Below are 24,571 nucleotides of genomic sequence, written 5' to 3'. Positions count from 1 at the left end.
TTTTTTTTTTTTCCCACCAACAATGTTCTCTAAACATGTACTAGTATTAGTACAGGTCCTAGTAATTATTTCTACCAAGGCGCCCACAAAGTTGAAAGTTTTAATTACCACATGTGGTATGAACTTCAAATGTGGCTGTGGTGGGCACAGATACTGGCTGTTCACTGTAGGTTTTAAATGTTCTATAATTTCCTGTCTAACTCTAATTCTCTTTGGTTTATAGTCTCCAGGTTCAGCAATAACACATTTACAGAGGCAAAATCAAAGCAATACAAAGCAGGTTTCCCAAGAAAGTACATCCACTCACCATGATTTAAGTTAAAACCAGTTTTCATCACCCCCCCCTTCTAGAATATTAAAGTATATAAAAGGCTGGGTTCAACCATTTTTCTCCTGCTCTTGAACTGTATATTGTTACATTAACATGTATTCTTCATAACTCCACTTAAGAGAAAGTCAGTACTGGCCTCACTAATGAAGTTTCTGTGGTTTAACCAGACTTTGATTTTTTCCTGAAACATAGTTTGCATTTTATCTACCCACAGGTACATATACTCCATTAAAATAATTCTAATCAGAGGCTTTCTTTGATATCTGGAGAAGAAAGCTGTAACTCTGCTGAGAACATTATATAGTTTGTCTAAGGGGAGTCTCCACATGGTAGGAAAAAAAGGGATGTGTGCCCTTTAAGAAGTTAGAAAGGAGGTTTGAGGCAGTAATTAGCATGTTTGCTCTGAACAGCAGCTGAGAACCTGAGAAAGGCCAGCCCAGCAGGAGGAGGAGCCCTTGGCAGCCCAGTGAGAAGAAAGATGGGCCTTTCCTCCAAGTGCACAGACAAACGCTTATACACAGAGTTTAAAAGAAGACTACATGCTGGCTTATTTTTTACCCCTTGCTCAAAGAATGGACTGGCTCGCAAGGAGAAATGACTGCTTTCTGAATCTAAAAAGGTATCTTGTAAAAGAAATTACCTGTTAGGAAAGTGCCTCCTGCTCCTTTCTAAGGCTCCTCCAACCCAGGAGTTGGGTCTATGCATCCAGAGAGGTGCTCATGTTTAAAGGTTTTATCATTTCAGCGGCAGGAAAGATGGCTTCCTTTAACAACATCTCAAACCTGCCCAGCTTATCCTGGAACTTCTATCTCTGAAGATGTTCCAAACTCTCGGAGAGCCTTCCCCTTATTTCACTGCCTTTCCCCCTACCTGCATTTGTTTTATCCCTTCTCGACCAGATCTGCCTCTACCACACCCATCCCTGACTCCCCAACAGAACAACAGAGTTCTTTCTGCAAGTCCAGATCTTGCCAGGCAAGGCCACCCTATTCCTGGAAGCAGCACGTTCTTCAAGCGGAGGGCAGCTTGAACAGGCACAGAGGGCAGAAGCACTTGTACACAGGGACACAGTGCCAGCAGAAAGGAATTTTTAAAAACGGGGACCTCTTGGCATATTTAAGCATATTAAGCCAGTGTAACCATCCACAGGGTCACTGGTCCCCATATCCAAGATCCAGATCCCACCAACCCTCTGAGTGGGCTGCATGGGGCCACTTAATGAGACAGGGCCTATTCTTCCCAGAAACCTTGCACTGGAAGGGAAAACTTGGTCCAAACCTAGCATGGAAACTTCGGGACTGAGTTAGTCGACTAGCTTACAATCGAGCTTCAGTCAACTACCTAAACACTGAGTTTTCAGGGCTGATTCCAGTCTGTCGCCTGCCCTGGCATCACCACCACCCAGAAAGACTGAACGTGCGGCAGCCAAATGTGACTCCTCCACCCAAGGAAGTCCAATAGCTGTTGGCTCAATCCACCTTCATGGATGTGGACTCTTTTCTTCTTCAAGAGCAGGAAGATCTCAGCAAGAGGCCACTGCTCACTTCAGCAGATGGAGGAAATGGGAACTTGGAAATTATATGACCAAGATCACAATTAGTTAAATTCAACAACTACCTTTGCCACCATCCATTTTGCCATTTTTTTTAATGTCAAGTGACTGTTGGAAATATTTTATCCCTACAATAATCTGACAAGGTAGCCCAGTTTCTACCTCCACTTCATAGGTTAAGAAATGAGGATGGCGATGGCTCAGGAAACTCAGCGGCTCTGTATCAACCTAGAGGGGTGGGATGGGAGGGAGGTTCAGAGGGGAGGGGATGTATGTATGCCTATCTCTGATTCCTGTTGAGGTTTGACAGAAAACAAAATTCTGTAAAGCAATTATCCTTCAATTAAAAAATAAATAAATTTTAAAAAATGAAATGGGGGAAAAGACTAGAAAAATAGAATGTCAAAAAAAAAAAAAAAAGAAGAAGAAAGAAAGAAATTAGGCTGGGATAGGCTAAATGACTTATGTTCTGTTACAATTTTCCAAGAACTCAATCCTTCTCAATATTTGGATGAAGGAAAAAATGAGATCTATAGAATTCTGTAACCACTAATGCTCCCCAACGCAATCTCTTCCCGTGTTTTCAGAGGCATCAGTGGGGTAAACCCGAGAGCCACTTCCACTCTCCGCTGGCCCCTGTTCCTGGGGCAGCCTGTGAAGTGATGTGATGAGCAGGGATGTGATGAAACGTGCTTCCACCGTGTATACGGGTTTTCTTCCATGAGTGAGATTACACAGACAACAGAAAACGGGGCTTCACAATTCCCAAGTCAAAGTAAGGAGCTAAAGGCAGCAACTGGTATTCACTGCCTGTGTGTATGTGTGTCTCTCTGTGAGTGTCTGGATCATTTCCTGGGCTTCTGAGAGTTAACTGGGAAGGTTGTGAATGGAGAGTCTTCCAGAGCTGAGCAATGAGATCTTGTTGGCATATTCACGTTTAAAAGGAACTCTCTTTTTTCCAAAGTGGGGGTGGGGTAGGTGGAATTCCCCTGCCAGAGAGGCCGCATCCTGGAGGGGAGGGGCTTTCACGAGGAAAAGGTCTGCAGCACGGCAGGGCCTCGCCTGCCAGGAGGCAGAAGCAGCAATTCACAAGGATGCCACCTACAACCACATGGTGGCTTCGCATATCGTTCCTCAGGGGCTGCCTTTTCAAGGCATTAATATATTTTGATTCCTTCCAGAGAGAACTCTATCAAGAAACAAGCAGAGAGAACCATCTGGCAATTATCCTATTGCTTACCTTAATCAGTTTAAAGCAATTTTTGAATGAAAAAACGAAGCCACTCTCAAGTAAACCAAGGACCTACATCTGACACCCATCTGAACCAAGATTTAAACTTCTTAGACTATTTTCCAAGTCTGGAACCACCTGGCATCTCCATGGAGCCAGCCACAGTGAATATGCCTGACAGTTGTTAAATGAACGTACATTTTTCTAAAACTCTTCCACTAGCTGCTTAGTGAAACAGATAAGAAATTAAATGCCTTCAAAGTTGATGTCACAGGAGAACAGGTAACCCTCCTACACTGTTGGAGGGAATGTAAACTGGTGCTGCCACTTTGGAGAACAGTATGCGGGTTCCTTAAAAGATTAAACTGAGCGACCATATGACTCAGCGATCCCATTCCTGGGCATATATTCAGAGAAAACCATAATTTGAAAAGATACACACCCCCCAATGTTTACAGCAGCACTATGTACAATAGCCAAGACATGGAAACAACGTGTCTATCAACAGAGGAATGGATAAAGAAGATGTGGTACACACACACACACACACACACACTGGAATGTTACTCAGCCATAAAAAGAACAAAACAATGCCATTTGCAGCAACATAGATGGACCCAGAGACTGTCACACTGACTGAAGTCAGTCAGAGAAAGACAAGTATCATATGGTATCGCTTAAAAGTAGAATCTAAAAAAAGGGTACAAGTAAACTTCTCTACAAAACAGAAACAGAACTACACATGTAGCAAAGCAAACTTACGGTTACCTGGGGGTAAGCCAGGGAGATAAACCAGAGATTGGGTCTGACACAGACGCACTGCTATATATAAGACAGATAACTAACGAGGACCTACTGTGTACAGAGCAAATTCTGTTCAGTGTTCTGTGATGACCTGTATGGGAAAAGACTTTAAAAAAGAGTGGCTATATATATATATAAAACGGATTCCCTTGGCTGTACACCTGAAACTAACACGACGTCGTAAATCAACTATACTCCAAAAGAAAAAAAAAGAAAGAAAGGTTGACATCACTGCAGCCACTCCCATCAGAATGCACCAGCACCACGTCAGACCCCAAGTTTGTTATTTCGTTGGCCCTGGCTCAGGCATCTGCCTCTGTGGCAGTTCTTTAGTTCTGTTCTCACGAGGCACATTACTAGACAGCAGCGTGCTGCGGATATGTTCAAATCTAGTGTCTGTTGTAGGCATACACAGACTATACCTGGCTTCCTGGGACAGAGTCCCAAAGGGCTGAATTTTCTCTTCAGTTTGACTCCTACCCAATAAGCTTAATGACAGGAATACATCTTTACTAAAATGACATGGGAGGACACCTTCTAGGACGGACATCAGCCCATAGTACTTGTTTAGTCTGAAAACCACAACTCAAAAGCCTCTAGGAATAGTCTGGAACCCACCAAGGAAGCTACCTGATCTCCAGTGAAGTTAATTTCACCCCAACAGTCCTCTGTCATCTTCCTATTTATAGATGAGAAAACCGTCTAAGAGCCCTCCTGATGCCTCACTCAGGTGGCGCTCCTGGAGAAAGGGCTTTCACACATCTGACATTTCCAGGTAACCGAAGTTATTCAGACTGGGAAAAAGATGCACAGGAAAATGGCAACACCCCGAGGAGAGACTTTAAAGTTCTAAATTAATGATCATCAGGCATAAAGCTCTAAAGCAGGAAACAGCCATACCACCCATACATGAAATAAAATTAAAAGGAATAAAAAATTTTTAAAATATCCACTGTCATGAGACTGTAGTAAAACATACACTCACATGGATGATCATAGTTTGGTACAATCCTCTTCAGTTAAACCACAAGATAATACCTATCAAAACCATAAAATGGTCACTTTCTGATTCAGTAGTGGACATCTTAAAAATTTCCCCTAAATAAAACTCCATGAATAAAAATGTATACTCATCTGTTTGCATAACAGAGGAGCCTGGCATGCTGCAGCCCATGGGGTCACAAAGAGACAGACAAGACTGAGCGACTGAACAACATAGATAGTAAACTAACTGGAAACCTCAATGTCCAACAGTCTAAGAACACCTGTAGAAATTACAGCGCATTAAAACACATTAACATTGTTATTATTTACCTTATGTAGATAAGTAACACCTTTATAAAGGGTATTTCATATTTGCACAACTTGGGAGTAAGGCTGGGAACTCCGACCCCGAGGACCCTGCCAGTCGCCTCCTCCAGACCCCGAGGCCAGCCTGCCCAGCTCTCTCTTCAGCTGCCCTCCTCCAGGTTTCCTATGAGTGCAGCTGCCTCAGGCCCTCAAAAGACAACTGTCCACCCAGGGACACAGCCTCGGAGCCCAGCGGCCCATCTGGTAAAGCGCATGCACTCTGTCTAGCCTCAGTTCAACACACAGAAGGCTTTAGCTACATTCTGGAACTCTGAGAATATGGGTGCCTCTGTGCACCACAGAGCCTTTTCAGACCCACCTAGCAGCCAGCCCTTCCTCACTGTAATTATATGCAATTCAGTATTCCACTCTGTTGTCCATAATGTCAACATCTTGGAAAAAAATTATTCAAAAACCAAAACCAGCAAATTTCCCCTTCTGCCCCACCCCACCCCTCCACAATCATATTTTAGGCAATGATTACAATGATAAGCTTAATTTCTTTCTCTGATGCCTTTTCAGGGTTCGCTACATAAGATTTTTTAAAAATGACACAGATCTCATGATTTCCTATTTTCCCTCCACTTTCTTGCAACTTAGATTTAAAAGTTTTATAGCTTTCATGTTAACTCAAAAAGCTAAATACAAATCAGCAAACCTTATTAAAGAGGCTGAGAGTGCTGACTCACGTGGACTGCTTTCGTACCAGCATCTTCGGTCTGCTACGCATCAGCCACAAAACGAAATGTTGCCCTTCTCTCTCTCAATCTCTCTCTGCGGTTGCTGTCCTACTCACACTCACATGCCCACTGACCTCACTTTCTTTTACCTGCCAGGTCTAGTCAGTTTCTAGATGCTATGAACTTTAAATTCTAAAATGTTGTTAGCATATGCCCACTCTTCTGATTCCTTCACTACCCTTTCTTCAGCCCTTACCATCTCCTGTATAAATTTAAGCCGCAGCCTCTCATCTGGTCAGCTTGCTTATCTCTCCCCACATCCTTCCTGAATCTCCTTCATACAACACACACCCGATCATACGACACACGCTTAGAAACTGTCAGTGGTTTTGCACTGCCCATAAATTAAAGGCTACGACAGAGCCCTCCGCCATCCATATATATGACACATACTAGCTATTTTTGGTGGGAGACGGAGTGTGGCTGTCCGGAATCATTCCGTGAATTCTTATTTTGCATCTCCGTTTATAGGGCTGACCCGTCAAAAATGCTTATTTAAAGAACTTTATTACTAGGTAGACTCTTTACTGTGGCCTTAGGTAATCACTATCAAAATTTACCAACTCACAAGAATATTAATGCTTTTACTTAGTGTGCAGGCAGATTTTATTCTCTGCCTTCCGCTCCTCTCCTTTGAGGAGTCTAACTCCTGAGGGTGTTCATGTGGGCTAAAGCTATTTCATGAGACAGTAATTAATACTGCACCTTACATACCAGAATCCCTGCTCCCCTCAAACTAGAGCCTCCCACAAGAGTAATAAAAATGAGGAGAAACTGTTTGTTTTATGTGCAGGGCAACTTTGCTATCCAGGAGGATATGTTCTGGACACCCCTGGGACGAACCACTAATTGTGCTAGGATGAAATGATACAAACCCCCACTTACTGAGTGAGTTTACAACGGGAATGCATCTTTGCCAAAACAGCACGTGAAAATGCCACTCGAGGGCAGACGCCAGCCCACAGCACACGCCGAGCCCCTCTCTAGGCACTTTCCAAAGAGCACCTTGTTTCACACTCAGCACAAACTGACTTATGCAGGTGCCATCTGCTTCCACAGTTCACAGATGAGGAAAGTGAAGTACGGACGTCAGTGGCTTGAGCAAGTGACCAGCTAGGAAATTCCCCAGAAGCAACGTGACTCCAGGTCTGACCTAGCCCCCTCCACACACCTGTGAGGGACAGAAGTCCCCACCTCACCCTAATGTCAGACTCTTGGCTTTCTAACAAGGACTCGGATACGTGCTGAACTGAAATGAACACTTAACTTTTATGTGCTGTTTGATCCCATAAGCTCTTTAACATTAGCAATACCTAGTTTAATCTCTCAGGGATGAATTATTCGGCCTAATATACAGTGACCTGTCAATATTCTTATTTATGGTCCTTCAGCATGCTCAAAGAATAGTTTGAGCCTCATAAGTTTTATTTAAAAATCAGGGGTAAAGCTTCTCTCATCATCCCTCCACCCCTAAAAGAAATAAAGAAACAGACCGTAGGAAAACTCTTCCAATGTGTAAGGTAATATAAACAATAAGATTAAAAACTTCCAAGTTTCACAGGAGATTCCCTAGAATTCAGAAAAGCCAAATTCTAAAAGAAAATTAACCCTTTCTCTGGAGGTTTGGTCTCAAGGCCATCATGTAGGAATAGAAAAAGAGATATCTATCACACGGATAAAATGTTAAGAAAAATAGGAAATAAGATAATTACACAACTTTCTGCTGCATGATAACATGGCAACAGAGAGATGAACAACCCTTGGTGCCTTAACGTTACTGCAGACAGGCTGTGCCAGCTATGGTGACTGGGGGCTGGGGAGGGAGGGAGTGTGAGGAAGACAGAAGAGGAGAAGGAGGACAGCGAATAATGCAGGAATGAGGGAGAAGGAGGAGAACGCAGCGGGCAGCGCAGGGGCAACGGGCGGGCAGAGTCACTAGCGGAAGGCGGGGACTGGAGCTGAGGGCAGAGACCAGGAGTCAGAAGAAGGTTCAGGGGGACCTGGGCTGACGGCTGCACCCTTGCAAGGCTGCTAGCTTAAGAAGCACACAGATGGAGTTCAGGGAGAATATGTCTTTATTTTATAGATAACGGGGGAAACTAACCAACCCATTTTTGACATTTTAACACGCAATCACACGTTCAAGATAATCAACGCATTAGTACTTTTACACTTGGCAAATTATGTTTTTTGTCACAGTTTAAAGTAAATTAAGGTGGATGCTAGCCTGTTAGATATAAGAGGGCAAATTATTATTGCCCATTATTTAAACTTACAGACATTCAGAAACGTAAAGAGAGTGAAAGCCGTTTGTACAGGAGTGTTCTAGCTTTCAGCTGTTTTCAGGTTAGTGTAACTTGGGCTTACAGGGAGAGGAAATAGTATGTTTTGAAGACTTTTTATTATTTTGCTAAAATATCACACTTGTCAAAACACCTGATACATACCCAGGCCAAAATGGATCTTTAATCAAATATACGTGGCCTTATCTCAGCATGATAGGACTGAGAACACACTTACTGAGCAGACCAGAGCTGAAGGCATCTGCTAAAACCTGAGATAAAACTAGACTCAAAGTGACCTTGACAAACTGAAACAGCATCTATCAAATTAAATAAAAGAAGTCAAGTTAGTGTCATTTAAATTTGTTCTCAAGTACATTACGGAGAATAAAAGCTAGACAAATAAACCTGAAAAGGATCTCGCAGTCATAGTGGAACATCAGTTCCAAGAGCCAAGAAGCATAACTTTTAAAAACATTTAAAAAACCAACACATCACTGGGGGCAAGACTTCCTAAGCATCTGTCACTAGAGCCAAGCCATCCTGTATTCTGAGGGTAATGGACTGGTGTCTTCTCTCTTCCTATCTCATTGGGAGGCTTGTGAGAATAAAACAGATGTGCAGTGTATTGAAAAACTAAATTCAATATCCCAAGCTAGCATTCTGTTCTAAAAGAGGGATGTAAAATATAGAATGGGATCAAGGGAAGAGAAATGTAATATTCTTAAAGGGCACTGGTAGAGTGAGTGAGTACAATACAAGAAGATAAAGCGGCAGTATGAGATTTATTTAAGAGATTGGTCATGAAAGTAATATAACATTCTATGCCAGTTACATCTCAATTTTAAAAAACAAAAGTAGGTCAGCTGTTATGAAACCTGTTACTAAAGGAGACAGTGGAACCTGCAGTCCTGATGGCGCCACCATGGAACCTCAAGGTCTAAGTTCAGGTCTCTATTGTAAAGACAAGTGTAGGGACCAAAAAAACCTGTTTTTGTGCCTTTTACCTTTAAGTGAAACATTCCAACTGAGACAATTAAGGCTGCAATTAATATTTTAAAATTTAAAAACTACTTTCAATGTTCTCTATCTAATGCGCTTCATGTTATTTAAACCATATGAGGGATGGGTTAAAGAAAGAGACTGCTTTCTTACATTCAGCTATTTGTTTCAACTATAATGTTCCGGATTTTATTTTGGGATCAAAGCTGACAAGGAGAAGACTAAACTGTTACTTTTGGAAGACAGGACTCCTGACTAGGAATTCCTTACTCCTGAAGATGGAGGGGGTTGTGATTCAGGGTGGTCGCATCACTATAGGGTATTCGCTACCGTCTATGAACTAGGCTTAAATTGAGACAGAGGATCTAGTGATCTGCTGAGAAGGATTTAGCCTGCTGATTTAGGATTCAGGCTATCAACTGGAAAGGGACACATACCAAAAACTAACAACAAACCAGCCCACCAAATACTGTAAGCTTCAGAGGAAAGCTGGCAAGCAGGCCATCAACTGGACAGGAACACACACCAAAAACTAACAACAAACCAGCCCACCAACTACTGTAACCTTCAGAAGAAAGCAGGCCATCAACTGGACAAGATGATGATTAAAGATCACTGAGCTCCCAGAAGCAACTGAAGAATTTTGTACTGACTTGGCCAAAAAGTTTGTTACAAGAAAACCCATAAGAACGTTCTGGCAACCCAACACTTTAGGGTCTTAAATTTTATGTCCCTTTAGGACTTTCACAAATGCCACTGTGGGGGAGTTCCCTGGTGTCCTAGTGGGTAGGATTCTCGGCTTTCACTGCCATGACCCAGGTTCAACCTCTGGTCAGTGAATTGAGATCCTGTAAGCCAAGCAGTGTGACCAGAAAAAAAGATGCTGCGTGTCTAAGAAGCAAATCTACTTCAAACTTGGGGTCTGGGAGTGACACTGATGGTAGAGAGGGGAGACGGGAGGAAAAAATCCTGTGAGGAAGTAAGGGGATAGGGAAAAGGTCTAAGAGGGAAAGGCGAGCTCCCTGTGAGGCAGTTAGAACGTTCTCACTTAATACGTATGTGGACGTCACACTAATTACACCCTTGACTATGCGAGTACTTCCTCTCAGACCCTGATAAACTCTGTAATGCAGTGATGAAACAGCTCTGTGGGGAAGCCGCAGTGGGAAGGGAGAGGACAGTATGAAGTGCCCAAGAATACTATGATCCTGGCTGATAAAACACTTATTAGGTATGACTGGAAGTCATCAGTACATGTGTCAAGTATGTTTTAAATGTAAATCAACACAAAAATCTCTCATCTGACTATACATCACAGACTAAACAAACATGTACACATCTGTTTCCTTTCCATAAAAAAAAAAAGGAATAAACTTATCAAAGGAATAGACAAATTAATGAGGACATGAAGAAAGGGCAGGGAAACAAACAACGCACAGGAGATGCCCAAATTCTAAAAACCAGAAACAGAACAGGCAGAACAAGTGCTTCAGCTGATGGAAAGCAAGCAGAAAACGCGTGCAGGAGAGGAGTCGCTGAAAGCCAGTCACCTCATGGCCTGGAGTCTGGGAACTGCAACACTCAGAAAGTGGGGGTGTAAGACAAGGCTAGAAACCAGAACATTCGCTCCAAGTTTTTATGAGGAGCTAGGTCCCTTACTTACCCCCATTTAACCAGGTAACTGTCCCCTCAGAGAAACAGAGAAGAAAAAAGTTGTTGAAAATATCAGAAATGAAGATAAATAAATAAAATGTTGATCAGATGAAGCTGAAGAAAGCATGGAGAAATCAGAACAAAAGGAGCTAGAACACAGAACAGGAAAGAAATGACAAAGCCAGTAGGTGAAGCCAGGAGATACGATTCCTAATTAATAAGAATTCCAGCAAAAGGGGACAACAGAGAAAACAGGAAATTATCCAAGAAATAACACCTGACAATCTTCCCGATCGAATAGCTATGAATTACAGATGGCAAGATCTCACAGCAGCCACCCAGTACATGGAAAGGCCAACAAAGGCCTATGGTTTGAGATTTCAGAACTCTAGGAAAATGAGAAGATCCTCAGACTTTCAGAGGACAAAGACTCAATGCAAAATTAAGGCTGAAAATCAGAGCAGTTCCAGTCAACTGTAATACCTCCTTCTCTAGGAACCAGAGAACAGGTCAGGAACCACGACTCCAAGACAGTGAGAAACAACTAGATTCTATACCCAAGCAACCTCCTGTTAAACAAGAAGATGGAAAAAAGACATCCCGATTCACACGATCTCAACATACTGCCTCCCGCCCTTTTCTCCTGAAAATGCTAAAGGATGACGCACACCATCAAATGACGGCCCAGACCAAGTAAGGGGAAGACACGGGTAAGAAAACAGCATTCAACAGAGGGAAGAGGCAGATGACGACGATGATGAAGAATGCCCCAGAAAAACAGACACAGAACAGACCTGAAGAACAAAACCCCCTGGGAAAGTGTGAGTCGGAAATGTGTGGTCCAAGAAAATAAAAAGCAAATAAAAACATGAATTAGTAATTCTAGTGAAGTAAAAAGTTTTAAAAGAAAGAAGTTATAACCATAGTATTAATTTCATCAGTATTACAGAGACAGATGTTGAAAAATGAAAAAAAAAAAAAAAAAAAGATCCATAGATAACCCCAACAGCAGTAAAAGCTTAGTTTGTTCAGAATCAGAGGGAACTGGCAGAGGACAGGTTTGAGAAGGGGTGAAACACTGATGTTTGTTTTAATGAGTCAGAGGAGACTAATATGACCCTGTAACCTGTGAACACAAATTACTGATAAAAGTAAAAGCTAAACAAATCTCTAAATTACTTCATTTTCTGTCCCTCATTTAGGCCTAAGGGCATTATTATTATTGATGTACTGTATTAAGTTACAGGTATACAACACAGTGATTCACAATTTTTAAAGGTTATACTCCATTCAGAGTCATTACAAAGCACTAGCTATATTCCCTGTGTTGTCCATTAGTCTTGGGGCTTTACTGTGGAGGAATTACCCTGTGATTTGTAAGAATAAAAAGTATGGCTGAAACAAATGAAGGTGGAAGAAAAAGAACCCAAAGGAAGTAACCGAGAGCCGCGGTGGCGGGGATTTCTGGTACTCACCATCTCTCTGGCTATTTCCAGCGCTTCCTGCAGGCCATAGAGCCGGCCACAGACCAGGTAGATTCCATTGGCCCAGAGAATACAACCCTCGTGGACCCAAAATTCATTGCTGTCGAGAGGTAGTTCAGGGATTTGTAACTCCAACTCGGGGCCACCTTCTGAAGTGGTGGGCACGGAGGGCTTTAAGTCCGAAACAGTCTTTTCGCTGCTGCCCTCGGTGGTGGCTTTTTTACAAGGGAGCCCCCTGGACAGGGACCGGGGGCCTCCGGCACAGTCTTCTGAGCGGTGTCGCCGCTTAAACCTGGGGTGCGCGGCCAGGCTCCTCTGCTCCTTCTGCTGCTGCTCCTCCTCCTCCTCAGTGTCCGTCTTGGAGCCGTTCGAAGTGCTTTTGTGCCGGACCTTCACCTTGCTCTGCGTTTCCGCGGCCCTCTTGGGAGGTGGATTCTTGGGGAGAGTGGCTGCATAATCTTGGGGGTAAAAGGGTCCAAAGAGGTCGCCCATGTTCCGGTAACTGGCCCACTTGCCGCACAGACAGCAAACCAGGTGCCCCATCACAGAAGACTCTGTCACCACGGGGCCCTGCAGCACGAAGGACGAGGCTGGGAGAACCTTGCTCTCGGTGCTGCTGGGCGGAGGCGTCAGGGACCGCTGGCCCTTCCGCCCCCTCACCAATTTGGTCTGCTCCTCCTCCTCTGCGTTGATGATTGTACACACGGCTCCAAGTTCACACTTATTTACTACGTGGATATAAGGGAAAAAAGACTTGTTCTTGGCATCGGTTTTATCCAGGGGCTGGGTGGCGTACTTCAGCTTGATCTCCGGTTCTTGGGGTTCTACGATGGGAACGGCCTGTTTGGTTTTCCGTTTCCTGGGCTGCGCCCCAGTCTTCCTTCGCTCCCTCCGCTGCCTCTGCTTTTTTGGCTTTGGCTCTCCATCGGCAGAACCTTCTGGTATCTGAGGGGGCTGAGGGGGTGGCGGCGGGGGCTGCTGCTGTTTCTTCTGCTTATTCACGCTACCAATGGGTCTTCCTTTCTTCTTTCCTGAGGGGAAGTAACCCTTTGGGGGGAAGCCTTCCTGTTTGGGGGAAATCGTCACAGCATCGCTCTCTTTCTCTTCAGCCTTGGGGTTTGCCTCGGGAGCCAACGTGCCCACTGGAGGTACATTCTTTGAGTCAGGAAAGATCAAAGGTGCTGTCCCGCCAAGAGACCCGTCTGGTCTCCCCTGGTTACCCCCAGGCTTCTGTGAGGTTGTGGATGCCATGGCACCAGGGGGCTCCTTCCCAGCAGCAACCGTGTCGGGGTGCGTCTCCGTCTTCACCTTGTCATCCCCACCACTGCGCCACTCCTCCGAAGACCGGGCCAGAGGCTTCTCTCCGCTCAGCTCCTGGTTTGCGGGACAGGTCAGCTCAGATATCACCTCGCCTTTTCTCTTCTCCAGCTCAGCGTCCGGAACAGCACCGCTCCCACCTTCTGGAGGGCCGCTTTTCAAAGACAGGATGTCGTCAAGAGTAACCGTGTCTCCCCCGGTCTCCGCGCTGTTCGAGGACGCACTCCTCCTAATGTTTGGGGATGTGATCTTCTGGACGATAGCTTCCAGTTTCAACCCCCGGCCTTTCCTTGGGGGCAGGATTTTGGTCTTAGCAGGCCCTGTAAGGGTAACCGCTGGGCAGTTTCTACTATCTGGACTCGGAAGGTCCTTGGAGGACTCCCTCTTAGGGATGGACTTGATCTCCTGACTGTGAGAAAGATGGGCATAGGAATTGTAGGCTTTATCAGTGCCTTCTTTTGACGGGTGAAGGAGGCGCCCTTTATCTTCAGTGTTGCTGTTCTTCACATCCTGTGACTGTCTCTTACTGGGAATGGGAGAGATAAAAGAACGGACACGCCTCCTCATGATTAAGGGGTTTTGAGAAGAATGATCCTCTTGACCTGGAAGTCTCAGCATAACGTTACTCGGTTTGGATGACTGCGTAGACTCTGAGAGCCCGTGTCCGTCCGTCTCGTGGGGTGGTCCGTACCTTTTCTGATTGGACATTCCTGGAGGGCCGCTGCTTTTGGCCGGAGAAGTCTGCCGAGAGAGATCCCAACAAGATTCTTGCTGTAACTTCTGGGAGCCGTGCTTCAGTTCAATGCCTTTGTTAGAAAGACCATCGCTAGACATGAGGCAGCGCCCGCCGTCCTGACCGCTGGGGTCATGGTACGTCCCCATCGGTGGGCCATACATCATGCCATCTTTGTCATTCTTCAGGGGACTCCGGACTCGGTCGAGAAACTGCTGCTGCCGTGGACTCTTGCGGGGTCCCTCCTGCCTATGCTGAGCCGCAGCAATCACTCCCTGAGCAGAACTGCCGCCCCAGTCCTTGTATTCCTCTTGCTGCTGTTGGTACATCTGTCTCTTGTAATGGAGCTGGGAATTCACACCTGCACCGGGGTCCCCATAAGCATGAGCACGCGTGTTCGTGTGATAAGCGGAGGCCAGGCTTTCCGAATTGGGAGAAAAGGGAGCGTGCAAAGAACTCCTGTTGGCCCTCTCGGAGAAGGTCATGTGTGGGCTCATGTGATGAGGGTCTCCCCCTGGGCCTCTGCTCCTCCCAGGGGACATCTTCAACTTCTCTGAAAAGTCATGATACTGAGAAGGGGACCGACCCCTCATGCCCTCCCGACCGCCAACTCTGCCGGGGACTCGCCGCATCGACGTGGGTCTGCTGTCCTGTGGGCCGTAGTCTGAGATGGAATCGTGGGCCGCCACTCCAGGGCTGGCGTTGCCTCGGTAGGACTCGTGCTTGATGCTAGCAGGGTGGCAGTGCTCTCCCGATTTCTTGTTGTTGAAACTAGCTTGGGACTTGGACTGTTCAAAGTCTTCCTCTTTTATCTGCCCACTCTGGGATTTTAGCTTTGTTTCCATGGACACCAGCCCACCTGGAAGAATGACCGACTGACTCAAACTGGGATTGAGACGCTCATTCCTCCCGAGTCTGGTGTCGGCGCCCATGTGTCCCAGCGAGTGAGCCCCCGGGTCTCTGACAATCTGTCTTAGTGGAGAAATGTCACAGATGACTGATCTTCTCTCTGAGAGGGAACCCCCGGGCTCATGGGCTGATGATGGAGGCTCTATTTCAAACTTTCTGGGAATTGGGTAGTCGGCCAAATTGATCTGCTTCATCTCAGGAGCCGTGCCACTTGACTTCCTTTCCCAGGGGCCCCAGTGGGGGTTTTCTAACAGGGACCCAATGCTTTTGTTCAAAAGGCCCCTGCTAGCTAACTCATTGGTCTGACTCACTAAGACATTAGGCCTTGTGGCTCCTTCGAGGCTGCCAGCCATGGCCTGGTGCTCCTGAGAACTCCGGGAGTACCTCCTGTCGGGGTGGTGGTGGTAACCCTGAAGCACCTCCTGCAGGAGGCTGGGGAACTTCTCATTTCTGCCCTTTCGCTCCCCGTGGCTGGTGAAGTCCCCCTTATCTTGTCCTGTAGGATACTGGGCAAAGCCGCTGATGTTTCTCGGCACGGCTGACCCCAAACTGTCTTTGTAACTATAGCGCAGGCTTCCAGGAGATTTGCTGGGCTCAGTCCTGCCTGTGAAACCAGAGCCCCCTGTGGGGTGCCCACTCTGGCCGTTCCCTTCCCCGTTGTGGTTGGAGTTACTGTCTCCACTCTTGCCTCCTTTACTGCCTCCCCCCGGAGGCTCTGGCTGGGGAAGGGGCGCGTGGCTGGTCTCCTTCGCCGCCCCGGTGCTGGGCGGCCTCTGTGCGGCTGCAGGGTCCTCCTCCTGGGAGCCTTTGTCCTGCCCACCAGGCTTCTCCACCCGGCCTGTCATGGCTTCCCGGGAGACGATCACCCCGACTGTCTTCTCATTGACTTTCGGGTTGCCCTCAGATGACAGGGGCGTGTCCTTGGCACCCGGTGAGGCGGTCTCTTCTCGGGCTGCGGGACTGGCGCTGAGTCGGGGGGCTTCGTTCTGAGCTCCCTGTGCTGGTGAGGAGCCTGCCTTCTCCGAGGCCCCGCCCTTGTAGGTGGTGTCCGAGCTTGTGCTCTGGCCGCTCAGCTGCCTCACCCTCTCGCCTTGATCCTCAGAACTGCTGGAGCAGCCTCCATCCAGCGACTCTGCCAACGGGGACTTCAGTTGTTCTTCAGCCTGTGAGGAGCCTTCTGAGTTGGGGCAGCTGTCTGTTTTCTTAGATGATGAGGAGGGCCTCTTGGAGGTCTTCTTCTGAGGGGTCAGGGCATCGGAAAGTAGCATGTGCTGAACTGTGTTAGGAAGGTTGGCCACCTGCGTGCTCAGGGCACTCAAACTGCTCAAGCCGGGATCGGTCAGCCGCTTTTCGGGCACCCCTTCCAGCCCGAACCCTTTGAAGCCTGCAGCGTGAGAGTTGGGACTGGGCATCATCGACGGGGTTGGGCTGAGCTGAGGCATTAACTGCAGGATTCTGTTTCTGGAGCCCATTGGCACATTGCCTTGCCCACATTGGAGGTTCTCCCCGCTCTGCGTGAGAGGAGACGGGGTAGAACTACAGCTTGGAGACTGAACCACGGAGGCAGCTGGGGAAGGGTTAGAAATGGGGCTGAAGTTCTGGTGAAACTGCATGGGGGACCTCACGGGAACCTCGGGCTGGCTGTACTGCCCGACCTGGCTCTGCAGGGGCAGCTTGGTGGCGGCGTTGGAATACTGCATCACGTGCTGAGGGGGGTGCTGCTGCCCCTGCGGCTGCCCCTGCGGCTGCCCCTGCTGGGTCCCGGGTGGAATCTTGGCTTGTTCGAAATTCTTCACAGACTGAGGCTGATAGCTGTAACTGGATTGCGTTCCGTAAGCCTGTGTGCTGGAGCCCACGCTATGCCCTTCGTACTGCGACCCGGCGTTCACGCTGTAACTGCCGTCGTAGCTCTGCCCAGACTGGCTGAAACGCTGCGGTGACGGGAAGGAGGCGGCGGCGGCAGTGGCAGAAGACTGGTAGTGCTGGCCGAACTGCCCCACCCTCAGCTGGTAGCCGGCGGCGGAGGCCGGCAGCGTGGAGGGCCGCTGCATGGGCTGCAGGTGGGGGGCGCCGGGCGCCGGCTGGCTGGCCGCCTGCGGCAGGGGCTGGTGCGACTGGTAGAGCTGCTGGCGCAGCTGCTGCGCTTGCTGCTGCTGCTGCTGCTGCTGGCCGGAAGGCTGCTGCTGGTACTGAGCGCTCCCTGGGGAGAAGGGCCCCGCGTAATCCTGCGAGTAATGAGACACACCGCCCAGGGCAGAGTGCTGTGCTTGGAACTGGCCCACGTGACCCTCACTGCCGTACTGATTGCCAAAGCTGCTCCCCTGGGGGGGTCCGTAGCTCTGCACCGGCCCGGAAGGCCTTCGCGGAGGAGGCTGTGGGGTGCCTGTGGCCACGGGGTCCTTGTTGCCGGCCATGTAGTAGAAGTCTCCAGCCTCCTTCCTGAAGCCCTGGTAGCCCTGATGGCCGGAGGTCTCGCTGGCCATCGCGGCCGCCGCCGCCGCTGCCGCCCGTCGCCCACCGCCGCTGCCGCCACTGCTACCGCCACCTCCACCAGCACCCCCAAAACTCTGGAACATCTGGGCCTGGCGGGGGCTGAACTCCTCTATCCGAGATGAGCCGTGCACCTCCTGGGGGTAGCTCTGCTGGTTCCCGTGGTAACTGCTTTGCTCCCGGAAGGACTGCATACTGCTCAGCAGCGCAGCAGCAGGCCAGCAGCCCTCCTGGAAACAGAAGGAGAAAAGAGAAGCATGAGACACACATCTCCCCAGGACAAACAAAGCCAAGTTTAGAGACGGAGGGGACACGGAAATTCAGATGCCCAGGTAAAGTTAATTACATCTCCTTTATTTCTTATCTGGGCTTCCCTGGTGGCTCAGCTGGTAAAGAATCTGTCTGCAATGCAGGAGACCTGGGTTCGATCCCTGGGTTGGGAAGATCCCCTGGAGAAGGGAAAGGCTATCCACTCCAGTACTCTGGCCTGGAGAATTCCATGGACCGTGTAGTTCATGGGGTTGCAAAGAGTCGGACACAGCTGAGTGACTTTCACTTTCCTATTTCTTATCCTGTCTGTTTCTAAAGACGCAAATACACAGAGAAATGGCCATAAGTGTGAGGCCAAACTCTATGGTAGTAGGAAAAGAAAACACTCTGGGTAAATACAAACTACAGTACACTTCACTAAAGACCTCTCTTAAACAAAGGAGCCCCGCCCCCCCCCCATTCAACTGGGTTAAAATATGGGGCTATATTGTCAATAAAATATCCAGCTATTTTAAAATAAGTCTTCCAGTTGTGGTCGGGGAGGGGTGAGAAAAAAACACATTCATTTAGTTTGTTTCATATATTATTAGACTGATCACGGAACATCACGTGAGAGCCTCACATGATGATGAGGCAGTCACTCCCCTGGCCTATCTCCTCCCTGACCTAAAACAGAAGTCAGCTCCGTATACCCTAATGCATGTTCTTGCAGGTTTACTATAACTACCAACAACCTGTGATGCTGGGTGATCCCAGGACACTCAACTCTTTATCACTGCATGGGTGCCTTACTGCTTCAGCCAGACATAAAATCTTAGGAGGTGAACCTCTTCTTGACACGTAAGTATGTCCAAGACCCCCTCACCGCCATCATGCCCCCATCCTCAATTCCCATGCAAATGGACTAGGCAGCATAAGCCAAAGTAGCAGTGATTATTCTTCCAGATTTTTTCCAGAGGTGTGCAAGAAGATTTAGCATCTCTGACCCTCCATGTAGTTTTTGACTTGCCAATATAGTATTCACAAAGTTACTACTGTCCATTTCTATGAAAGAGGGAATTCAGTCACACAGGAGGACAGCAGAAGATACAGAAGAAAATTAGAATTCACCCAGCTTAGGACCTAGACTCTTTACAAAGTCATCTGATTCGGTCAACACTGCATTATCTTACTCAACGTAATTCTCATGTAATGTAATATTCCTCTTACACAATTAATCAAGAGCTGATTTTATTTTGCCTTTCACCTGGGCCTGTCTCCTTCTCAGAGTCAGAGATGAAGAAGAAAGGCCAAACTGCTCCAACGGATTTTAAAATCAATTATTCAAAACAGAAATTACAAAACACACATGGGTAGGTTAAGACAAAGTTTTCCTACAAAGTTTTCCCACCTCTTAAATTCCCTCTCAGGGGAGCTGAAAAAGGAGTTGCAGCAGGAAAGGCCGTGGTCCTTTTTAAAGGTTAAGTAGATTCCTCATGTCCAAGCCCTGCAGTAGCTCCCCATCTCATCCCAAGTGAAGCAGGCCTGGTAGGGCCACCCCCACCGCATAACCTCTCTGACCTCCTCCTCTGCCTCTCTCTGCTCTAGTTCTGTTGTCGTCTCCTTGCTTCTGGGACAGGCTACCAGCCTTTCTACACGGAAACTTATTAGCTCTTCCTCCAGGCACCGGCTGGCCCCTTTACTTCCTGCCCAGTCTCTGGACAAACGTTACCTAACCAGTTTGGCCTTCCCCTGGCTAGCCTATTAAAAACAGCTACCTTCACATGCTCACCTGGGCCTTCCTGATCCCCCTGCTATGTCTCCTCCCCAGTATTTATTCCCAACAAGCACAGATACACACAGCCCCCCCAGCCCAGCAGAATGCAAACTTCCAAGGGCAGAGAGTTGGTGCCTTACTGTAATCCTCCTGTCACGAAAACAGTAAGGAGCACATGGCAGGCATTCTGTAAACCAGTACACGGACAGGAGGTAAGCCTTAGAGAACTGGGCTACGACATCCATACTCGAGGCGGTAGAGTGGCAGTGATTATGAGAGGAGGGCAGGAAGGGAAGACAGAATATGACGGATCTGAAAGCTAGATGACGCTTAAGACTTTGTCTGTAAAATTCTCCGGTTCCAGGGGGGAAAAACCCAACTCAAGGCCACATGAGGGCTGTGAGGAGACTGCAGAAAGCAAACAGGGATCAGAGCTGAAGACGGTCAGTCAGGTAATGCCAAACTCTGAAAAGCTTGAGCCACTTCTTCCTGAAATATCTTAAGTCTAAACAGCTAGACAAGAGTCTACCACTTGGATATTAAGCTTGATGATATGATCACATGACCCAAAGTCACCCTTAAACATTCAAGAACAAACAATCTCAGCATCTAAAGGAAACTGCTTCTCAGCCTCCTCAGACTGCTGTTCTCTGTGCTGCTGGGCACCAGGTAATTCCTACTGGAGTGTTTGCTGCAGTGCCTGACACTGTACCAGCACTTCACAAGCACCAACTCCTCGAATCCTCACAAAACCGGTACCCTCATCTTCCAGGAGAGGAAACTGAAGCCCAGAGTTCCCAAGGCTGGGCAGTCTGCTCCTCAGGCCACGTTCTCAGCACTACAAACCAGAGGACGGAAGACGTGGTCAGTGATAACTGCACTTGTCATAGGTCAGCCTGGAAAGTGGGTGCCTCCACCTTCTCTGTTTCCCTCTCGTAAGGAGCCCCCGAATAAGCCACCTGGGTAGGAGTTAACATAGTCAGGATGGCTTCTGTCCACACAGGTTATCTTTCCTCTTTGTGGTTTTCTTATACCCTGGCTCTCGGAGCCAAAGGCCTTCTCTACATAATAAAAGGCAGCTGAAAGGCTGTGGACAGAGGAGCTGGCCAGCTACAGTCCATGGGGTCACAAAAGACACACGACTGTCTGAGTATGCACGACTTAAACAGAACAAAAAGACTAAATCTGGCAGTTTAATGGAAAGCTTCCTTGAGAGATAATCTCTCCATAAATAAATACCTTATATGTAGTTTAATTAATCGTTCTGCAAATAAAATCAGGCTTCTGAAAACTGAATATATAAACAATGTTGCCACTTGCTCCAAATTTTTCCTAAATAAGCACTGCTAGAAAGCAAAGAACCCTTAGCATCAGCACTCCCCACCTCTGGCTGCCAGGCTCCTTGGAGAATCCCATCCCCAGAGAGGGAGACAAGGTGTGAGTGTGCTTCCTTCAGAGGTCTGCTCTTGGCCTTACTTGGAGGTCTCCTGTCCTGTGCAACGATGGCATCCTCCCTACTATTGTAATTGTGGTTTTTGGACTAGATGAGGGGGGAAAAAAATCACTCCCAAGTATACTAGCAATTGAAAATGTACACTCAGAATATTTTAGTTTCACCATTAGTATATAAATAAGCTACTAATCACTAGTGGTAAAGAACCTGCCTGTCAATGCAGAGACTCAAGAGATGTCGGGAAGATCCCCTGGAGAAGGAAATGGCAACCCACCCCAGTACTCTTGCCTGGAGAATCCCATGGACAGAGGAGCCTAGCAGGATACAGTCTATGGCGTTGCAAAGAGTCAGACACAACTGAAGTGACTTAGCAGGCAGTGGGCAGGCAAGTAAGCTGCTAATACACTGATCCAATACTGTCCCACCATTTAAGAGAAGCAAAGCTGTCAGTGTAATCAGGTTTACAGCATCATGATTAACAGTGAGTGATAAACATCTGAATCTCTTCGTTTGAATGAGTATAGATGTAGCAAAGAAAATGTGATACTCTAAAAGGAAGCAAGCCACACACTTTTGAAAAGTTTACTAATGCTGCCTCCCTCCCCAATTCTCCCCTTTCCTGGTTATCTCCCATTTTCCTAACCTCCTGAACGGTTTCAGGAGGGCTGTGGAGGTGCACTGGTGAGGTCCAGAACTTCGCCGTTTCTGTTTCAGGGGCCATGATCCAGAGTCCACATGAGACCTCGGGACAAGCATCGCTTCCCGCCTGCACCCATGCCCCCCTACCCTACGCCTGTGCCAGCGACCCTGCTGTCTGGTAGAAAACCAACACTAATCTTCTCTGTCTTCCTTCCTGTGTCCAACACTGTCCCAGGCCCCAATCCATTCTCTTCACAGTTTTCCAAACTCTCTTCAGGTAGTTTCTTTGAGAGATCTTTTCAAGTACCTGCTTCCTCTTTTATTTCGGGTTAACCCTTGATTTTCTGCTCATATCCTTCCTTGCCTTGACAAAAATGCTTTAATCCCCAAGATGTTAACAACACATATGGCCCTTGTCTGGTGGATTATTCTGCTTTCTCTCCAACCTTATTCCTCACCCACCTCCATCCTACTCTCTGTTCTGGGAGGGTCACCATAGGGACTCAGGAGGCTCCACCACCCCTCTGGCTTCTGGTCCAGTTGTATGGGAAGAGGCAGGAAGAGAGTGAGAAGGAGGAAATTACGGTCCCGGTCGTCCCTCCCCCCGAGCCCCCTGCCCCGGCCATGGCTGAGGCTGGCTGAGATATCCCTCTTCTCCACCCTCCAGAACGGCTTCCTCCTCCCACCTTCCAGGCACAGGGGCAGCAACCCTAACTGCTGCCAGCCCAGGAGACGCCACTTTCTCCACTGGTGTCCCCAGACCCTGCTCACCCTTGGTAAACAGTCCCAGTCTGCACTGTGGACAACTCAGCAGTACTGTGAACACCCTCTTTCTAAGTTCTCTGCAGATCAGAAGCTGGAAGCTACCTTTTCAGAACCCTTTTCCAGCATAATCTGGACTAGAGTTTACAAAGAGAAGCACAAGAAAGATTTGAAAGGCAGAAGAAAACGAGAGGTTTACACTCCCAGAGGTGGCTGCAGTAGACACGGATTCATGTGTCTTCCCCATGAGCTCCTGAGAACCACTCACTGGGGGGCTTCAGTCTGAATGGCCAGGAGAAGCTTCCCTGACCATCCCAATCGCGGCTCCCCCTACAGCTGGGCAGATCCTAGTGCCTGTATCACACTCTTCTTATCTGGAACAGAAGCTTCCGGATGCCTGAAGGAAACAAGCACTCCTGAAATCATTCCGTTTCTGTGCGCCATCTGCTTCCTACCAGGATTCCAACTAGTGTCGCCCCTCTCTCAATCCTAGGATTTCAGAGTAACATATTCTTATTTGGGGGAGTGAGAGACTTCTGTTTCATGAAATATACCACAAGGTCTAAAGTCCTCCCATAACAAAACACCTAGAAATGTCAGACAATGCACAGCCAAGCTGTGAGGAAGAATGAATGCCCAGGATTCTAAACTGGTTGGAACCCTGACCAGGAGGGATGAGTTGGGTCAGGTCTACAGGACTTATTAAGTGCCATGAACATGGTAATGCTTTTAATGACCACCCACACAGGGACAGCAGACAAGGCCTCCAGCCCTCTTGTGGTGATGGTGGTGGTGAAACAGAACAGTCACTTTTGCACATAAAGACTCTAGACAGTGTCACTTGTGGCTAGATTAACCTCTATAAAGATGACAAGATACATTTTTAGGTAGTCACCAACTCATTCTCAATGACAAAAATGTTCTTTCCTCAACTGACCCAACTTCCTACCCCCAAGGAGAACCATGAACATCTCTTAGATACTCTAAGGAAGATGCCCTAGAATGACCCCAAACTCATTTTTTGCTTGAATTCTCTGTATTTAAGGTGTTAACTAATCCTGCAACTTCTCCGCCACCTGTATTTGCCCTTTACCTCTCCAGCCTTGTCACTGCCGTTTTCATCTTTCTTGGACGAGAATAACATCTCTCTTCCCCAGGACCACTCTCTTGGAACAGCTTTTCTTCACCAGCTGTTTTGACAGCACTGCCTCTCCACATGCCTGTGGCCCTCCAGCATCTTCTCACCCCAGGTTCTGCTCCTCTCTACCCTTTCAAACAAACCTGCTCAGCTCCCTCTGTGCTATGGCCCTGCCCTCACCTTGAGCCCATCTCTGAAACATTCCTAGGTCCACAGTTCCTTCCTACTAAGTCAGGTCACATGGTTCTCAAAAAGAGTGCTGGAAATGTGACCTTTTCCACAAATCTTCCTTAAAGCAGGTCATCTGTTGGCTTTTCTCTATTAATAAAACAAACAGTGAAGTGCATGTGCCTTTGTGTTTAGTCGCTCAAGTCGTGTCTGACTCTGTGCGACCCTATGGGACTGTAGCCCACCAGGCTCCTCTGTCCATGGGGATTCTCCAGGCAAGAATGTTGCCTGGAGTGGGTTGCCATGCCCCCTCCAGAGATCTTCCCAACCCAGGGATCAAACCCAGGTCTCCTGCATCACAGGCAGATTCTTTACCGTCTGAGCCATCAGGGAAGCCCTTTAACCATCTGGGAAGGATTTGCCTTTAACCACTATTTAAGGTATGTGCTATTGATGAGAATATCTACCATTGATTCTATGTGTGAGGCGCTGGTCGTTTTACATGTA

At 47.6% G+C, this 24,571-nt stretch overlaps 1 protein-coding gene across 3 annotated transcripts in view; it reads right to left on the bottom strand.

Moving 5' to 3' along the window:
* The window catches only part of TCF20 (transcription factor 20), an 89,601-nt gene that overhangs the window by 29,292 nt on the left and 35,738 nt on the right, over positions 1 to 24,571 (bottom strand). For all 3 annotated transcript variants that reach the window (XM_043439793.1, XM_043439791.1, XM_043439790.1), the window contains one exon: positions 12,421 to 18,108. In XM_043439793.1, coding sequence (XP_043295728.1) covers positions 12,421 to 18,072 — 5,652 coding nt within the window. In that variant the 5' untranslated portion in view covers positions 18,073 to 18,108. Of the gene's footprint in view, positions 1 to 12,420; positions 18,109 to 24,571 lie in introns of those variants that run through there.

This window comes from Cervus canadensis, chromosome 21 (genome assembly GCF_019320065.1).
Source record: "Cervus canadensis isolate Bull #8, Minnesota chromosome 21, ASM1932006v1, whole genome shotgun sequence".
In the NCBI taxonomy this organism is placed as follows: Eukaryota; Metazoa; Chordata; class Mammalia; order Artiodactyla; family Cervidae; genus Cervus; species Cervus canadensis.
This window is presented reverse-complemented; position numbering and strand designations above follow the sequence as displayed.